The 6,252-nt window shown below is 58.6% G+C and overlaps 1 protein-coding gene across 1 annotated transcript in view; it reads right to left on the bottom strand.

Annotated features, from left to right (window-relative positions):
* The window catches only part of NDOR1 (NADPH dependent diflavin oxidoreductase 1), a 16,754-nt gene that overhangs the window by 180 nt on the left and 10,322 nt on the right, over positions 1-6,252 (bottom strand). The window contains 5 exon segments of the mRNA XM_017740274.1: positions 1,203-1,321; positions 2,712-2,806; positions 5,001-5,119; positions 5,643-5,789; positions 6,136-6,250. Coding sequence (XP_017595763.1) covers positions 1,203-1,321; positions 2,712-2,806; positions 5,001-5,119; positions 5,643-5,789; positions 6,136-6,250 — 595 coding nt within the window.

The following is a 6,252-nucleotide window of genomic DNA, read 5'->3' as shown; positions in this document are numbered from 1 at the left end:
CTCCTTTGCATTCCTGGGGCAGAGAGCAGGGCACAGCGGAGAGTGAGCAGGAAAACGGGGCAGAGCAGCAGCCCCAGTGCTCTGGGATCAGGAATCTGCAGTGCCTGTGGTCGAGCCCACCACAGGCAGTGGGAACCTGCCCCATCCTGCCTGGCACAGGGTAAATGACAGGTTGGAGAGGGAGCTCCCGCTGCTCCCTCGAGAGCAGGGCTGTTATCCACGGGGCTCCTTGGCGTGGGCATTCGCAGGCAAGGACACGGCCATGGGAGCCAGAGCCCAGCTCAGGAGCCCAAACCCCAGCCCCACACAGCTCCATTTGCCAGCATCCTCATTAGACAGACATGGGCAATGTGCACAGGCTGGAATTTACTGGCAGGAGGGCAGGAACCTTTCCTTTCATCTCGGGAATCACTCAATGTCAAACATGTCTGATCCTCAGCTGGGCAGGAGCAGCAGCTCCCGTGCTGCTGCTGCCTGCTCTCAGGAAAGCCAGAATGATTGGTTTGATGGTGACATTTGGAACCAAAGCCAGTTCAAACCCCAAAATCAGAGAAATGCTGGAGAAAACACCCGAGCCCCAGTGTAGAAAATACCCAGATAGAACTCAGCGCTTTCAAGCACAATTATTTCTTAGGGGAAATCAGAAATTCAGACTTTTTTTTTTCCTGGAGTTTCATTTGATGAACTGCCTGTGCAACAAAAAAAACATCTAATAAAAAATTTCCCAGGCTGCTCCAATTGGCACGAGCATCTGGCAACGTCCTTGCTGTTTCCCAAGAACAAGGCAGAATTCTGACTTGCATTTGGAGCTGATTAACATCCCAAAATACCCAGAAAGGAGGTCTTCTTTTTTTGGAAGAATCGCATTGTTTCTGAGTCAGGCACTGATACGCAAGTACAAGATAATGGAGCTGGGCTTTGTGATGGAAAACATGTCAAATAGCTATTTTTTTTCCAAAAAAGAGACATTTTCAACCTTTTTGCCCCTGAGTGAGACAAGCTAGGAACAGTCACAGAGCAGATCCCACCCTGGCTCCCTGGAGCCTGCCTGGCCCAGGAAGGGGAGGCAGACACCAGTGTCCCATGGCCCAGGGCTGCTGCTCAGGGTTACCCAACTCCGGACTCAATTCCGCAGCTTTCTCCCAGTCTGGCTGAAACTTTGAATTTGGGGGGCAAACAGGACCCTTTTCAGGCTCACCCACCTGCACTTTCCTGCCTGGCACCCCACTGACAGTTCAGTCTGTGGGCCAGGGAGGGGCACGGTGATCCTGGGAGTCTTTCCACAGGCTTTGGGCTGTTCAGGAAGGAGGGACAGTGTCCTCTGCAATCAGGACAGTGTCACTTGTACAGGGGGGACGGGGCTCTTGGATCCCACCTGCCTGATGGGGGCTCAGGGACCCCCCACACCAGGGACAAAGCCCCCAACAGGAGGAGTCTCAGAGCAACCCTGATGTCCAAAATACCATCCTCATGGCCACACAAAATCCACCACGGGGACACCTGTGCAAGCCCTGCTCTTTCCAAGACACTGATCCTCTTTGGGGATTTCCATCAGCACCAAAAAGTAGGAAAAAGAATGGAAGAAGGAGAGAATAAAGCCATGACCCAACAGCTCAATAGTCTCAGCTTTTGGGCTGTGGATGGAGGCACAACCCCAAGTGCTCCATCCCCAGATGCAAGGGGAGGAATGCCCAGTCCGGGGTGAGGCTCCAGGAAGCCCCGTGCTGCAGCAGTGAAGGACGGAGTGGGGTGGCCTGGCCTCCACTTCCCAGGAAGTGGAGTAAACACGAATCTCCTTCTCCCAGGAATGCAGCAATGCCAGTCTCGCCCTGCCTGGCACCAGGGCAGTTCCTGCTCTCCTGAAGGACAGGCAGGAAAGAACCTCCTGCAATTGCTGCTCGTGTCGACAGCCAGGCCCAGGCCCGCACTCCCCAGGTCACGGGGTGCACGACTAATGCCACGGCCGGGCTCTGGCCAGCTCCAGGAGCCCAGGGCATTTCCCAAGCCTCGCCCTGCGCAGTGGGGAGCAGCCTCTCCCTGCAGTGCAGGCAGGTCAAGGGCTCTGCCCAGGACACGGGCACAGAGCTCAGAGCAGAGCTGCCAATGCTCTGACCCCAAAGGCCAGGCCCCACCTCTGACCAGCAGCTCCAGATGTGCAACCAGCCCCAGACAAGCACCCAGAGAGGGACTGTGCTGTCAGAGAGGACTGGCTGTGGTGCAACAGGGCTTGTCCCAGCCCTGGGAGGCAGCTTTGGGTGCAAAGAGCCAGACAGAATGTGCCAAGGCTCCCAAAGCTGCTGCTGAGCCCCAGCACCAGTAGGGATCCTGCCCACACGAGTGGCCATAGGCACCACAGAAGCCTTTTCTCCAGTTTCATCGAGCAGTGTTGGAGGACAGGGCCGTGCAGGGGCCAGGGCCCTCCTGTGTGTGGATGTGCTGTGGGTCAGAGGCCGGGCAGGGGGAGGGTTGGGCAGGTGGCATTGGCTGGAGAAGCTTTATCAGTTCCAGCTGTGCCCCTCCTAATGGGAGCACGGGGTAGGTGACAAATGTCCCACTCAGCCCAGGGCTCCTGGAGCAGGACATACAGAGAGGAGGAATGAGCTGCCCCGCTGCAACAGGGGGCTGATTCGAGGAAATGCCTCCAGGCAGGTGGAGAAGCAGAAACGTGCAGCCCTGCTCCTCCAAGCCCTGCACAGAGACCTCTCACTCACCCAGCCAGGTAGACATGAGCATTCCCACTGCTCAGCAGCTCCCACACCAGCCTCCCGTTCTCCTGGATGCGGTGCTGGACGTAAACCTTCTCCTCCTGCAGGGAAACACGGCCCTGAGCCCACCAGCTCTGGAGCAGCCCCAGCCCCTGCTCTCAGACTGTTTTCAAAGGCTGTTTGCAGGAGCTCAGGGCAGCACAGCCCCCTGGAACAGGAGGCAATGACCCCACAGGGAAGGGGAGCCCCACACCCTGTGAGGGTTTCCCTCCTGCCCTCTCTTCTCCCAGCACGGGCAGGGGAGGCTCTGTGGCCCCTCTGTGCCAAGTTTGCTGCAGGACGGAGACCCTTCCCCACACGCCTCACTGCTGGAGACCTGGAACAGCTTGGAGGGGCAGAAAGCTGGGAGGGACAGCCTCAGTCCCTGCCCCTCCACTGTGCTTAGGGACTGGATGAGGACTGGCTTACTGCACAGTCAAGGAGAGTTCCCAAAGGGTTAATCCACAAGACTTCAAGCATCCAAGCAACTGCCTACAGCCCTGGCTCCTGCCCAAGAGAACACCATTGCCAACGTGCCTGAACTCGCTGCTGGCCCAGAGGGCTCCCGTGACAAAGGTGACACTGTGAGGAAGGCCAGGCCCTGTGCTGGGCGTCCCCCCACGCCGGATTCTGCAGTGGTGAGCAGAGCCATGGGCACAGCCTCCTCCCCACGCCCCCCTCTCCAAAGGCAGGACAGCTCTCTCTGTGCCTCAGGTCCTGCAGGCTGGAGATGGGTGTGGGAACAGCCCTGAGCAGCTCCAGCCCCGGCTGTCACAGGAGCTGGTCACTGTGGGTCCCACAGCTCCCCTGGCTGGTGGCCCAGGAGTGCCAGCTCAGCCTGGGTACAGCTCCGACCGGGCAGTGCCCCACCAGCACCAGCACCAGCACAGCCAGCCTCAGCTTCATTAGCGGTAACGAGCTTGGTGCTGCCAGAGGCCCTGCCAGCCAGGCTGGGATCATCTAAGCACCTGCAACCACCTAGAAACCAGAGCAGCCCAGTGACAAACTGGGGTCACGATGTCTCAGGGCATCCACGTTCAGCTGGGACCAGTCTGCACTGCGGGTGGCTGTGATGGGACAGGGCTCACTGCAAGGGGACTTCAGAGAGAAGAACAAAACCTCCAACAGCCATGGAGCACCCCAGCCCCTTCCTGGCTCTCTGACAACAAACTTTTTGATGACTTAAGGGCCGTGGTATCCCCTGAAGCCAAAGGCACCAGAGCCCAATGCAGCTCATCCCAGCTGGCTGTGCTCCCACTCTGCCTTGGGGGCAGAGGGCTCTGGTGACAAATGGCTTTGGCCTGTGGAGCAGGAGAGAGGGGACACTGCAATGGAAGTCCCGTCCCCCCAGAGTCAGCTAGAGCAGAAAGTGGCTCTGGCTGCTCTCCAGATTCAGGGAGCAGCAGGTCCCCTGTCTCTGGTCATTTGACAACCCTCTGCAGTGCTGCTCCTGCTCATCACAGACTTGGAAGGCCTTCACAGAGCATCCAGGTCACGCCTTACAAGTGTGGATAAAAGATCCTGAATTCATGTCAACACATGCACACAGCCAGGAGAAAGGGCTGGGGCTGGTGCAGCTGAGCTACCGAGAGATCCCGTTCCCTTTTTATCACATCTCTGTTCCAAAGCCAGGCTGAGCTTTCAGTGCCATCAAGGGACAGAGCAAGGCAGTGAAACAGATCCCCAGCTCAGGGAGCCTCTCTGGCAGCACAAAAAGCCCTGCAGCCCCAAGGGGGGATGAGAGCTGCCCACCAGAGACACTGCCTGAGAAAGCAGGGAGCAAACTGAGGGGCTGAGTTGTGGGTGCTCATACCCATGGGGAGCTTTCCTCTGCATATCTGGGGCTCAGAGTAAGCTGGCACAGAGGCCAAGCTCCTCAGCTTCAGTCAGTGCTCAGAGGGGCACTGTGGAGAGGGTGGCATTTAACCAGAAGTTATTGCTTGGTGACCCTCTGAGAGGTTTGGGGGCCTCTTATCACTCACGTGGCCCAGCCAAACAAAGCTGGTTAATGCCTTATCTACTCTGCTGCTCTCCAGCCTTGTCCCAGCAACCTTTCCAGCTCAACTTAGCCAGACACAGCCCTGCAGGGCAGGAGGGGATCGCAGCCAGCACTGAGGTGTGTGGGGGGGTAAGGTGCCCACTGTGCAGATCCCTCACAGGTCTGTGTCACAGGTACAGGGGACAGACACACTGGCAGAGTCACATCAGTGCTGCCTGAGATGCTTCTGTACCCACCCTCCTCTTCTGGGCACCAACCTGGTCCCTGGAGAAGGCCGTGAAGAGTGTCAGGAAGCCCTTTGTCACCAGCTCTTCCCACTCCATCTGGCAGTAGAAGTCCTTGCATTTGTATCGGCAGCCGAAGAAGAGGAAGTTCCCTGCAGGAGCAGAGCACCAGGGCTGTGCTGGGAGCACCCAGTGCTGGGCTTTGCTGGTGCCACCTGGCTGACAGCCCGGCCTGAGGAGCCACGAGCCATGTGAGCACAAAGTCAAGTGACCTGTGGCAGCCAGATGCCCCTGTGTGCTGCAAAAACAGGAGAGCAGAAAGTGTCCCCCAGGGCTGCCTGTTCCCTGAGCCAAGGGAATGAGGATGGGACAAGGGTGGGGGCATGACTCCCTGTGCAGCAGCAGCTGAGCTCAGCTCATGTTCACTCTCAGAGAGCCAAGGAAGAGCCTCTGCAGAGCCCCACCCGATGCAAGGAGCTGCCCTGAATAACCACATAGGCTGCACACAGCAGGCTCTGGGCCTCACCTACCCCAGAGCCCAGCTTGCTGCTGCTCAAACACAGCAAAGCCTGACCTGGTGGAACCCTCACGAGCCCCCAGCCCAACCTTCCATCTGCTGACACAGAGCTGTCTGTGCAAGGGGCACCCCCAGCGCCCCCCAGCACCGTCCCTCACCTCTCTGTCCCTGTGCCACCCGCTCCTGGATCGCTGCTCGGAAAGGAGCCACCCCTGTGCCAGGGCCAATCATGATCACAGGGGTGGCAGGGTCAGCCGGGAACTTCATTCCTCCTTTCTTCACCCAAAGAGGCACCCGGACATCACCTGTGAAACAAAGAGAGTGACAAGCATCACCCCACCACCAGTGCCCTGTGCCTGCCTGCAGAGGGTGAGCAGGCAGCCAGCTCTTCCGGGGTGCTCCAAAGACACACACAGACCTGGCTCATCACCCCCAGCACCAAGGGCACACTGTGTGTGAAAAGCACTTCAGCTCTTTCAGCACTGCCTCTCCTGCGAGTTCAGCCCATCCTGCCAGGCCAGTGTGCTCCCCATGGAGCTGCTGCTCCAGACAGGCAGCTCCTGCACAGGGTCAGCACCCACACAGCTCCATCACGGGCCCGAGGGATGAGCACTGAGTGCTGTGGGATTCTCACAGTGTCCAAGCACTCACCTTGCTCCGGGTTGAGAGAAGCCAGCCAGGTGGAGCAGAGCCCCCGGCGGGGTTTGCTGAGCCGTGTCTTGTACCGCACCACGGCCACGAGGATCTGCATCCGCTCAGGAAGGGCCT

Source organism: Corvus brachyrhynchos, unplaced genomic scaffold (genome assembly GCF_000691975.1).
Source record: "Corvus brachyrhynchos isolate BGI_N302 unplaced genomic scaffold, ASM69197v1 scaffold305, whole genome shotgun sequence".
In the NCBI taxonomy this organism is placed as follows: domain Eukaryota; kingdom Metazoa; phylum Chordata; class Aves; order Passeriformes; family Corvidae; genus Corvus; species Corvus brachyrhynchos.
The sequence above is the reverse complement of the archived record's forward strand: the minus strand, read 5'-3'. Positions and strand labels throughout refer to the sequence as shown.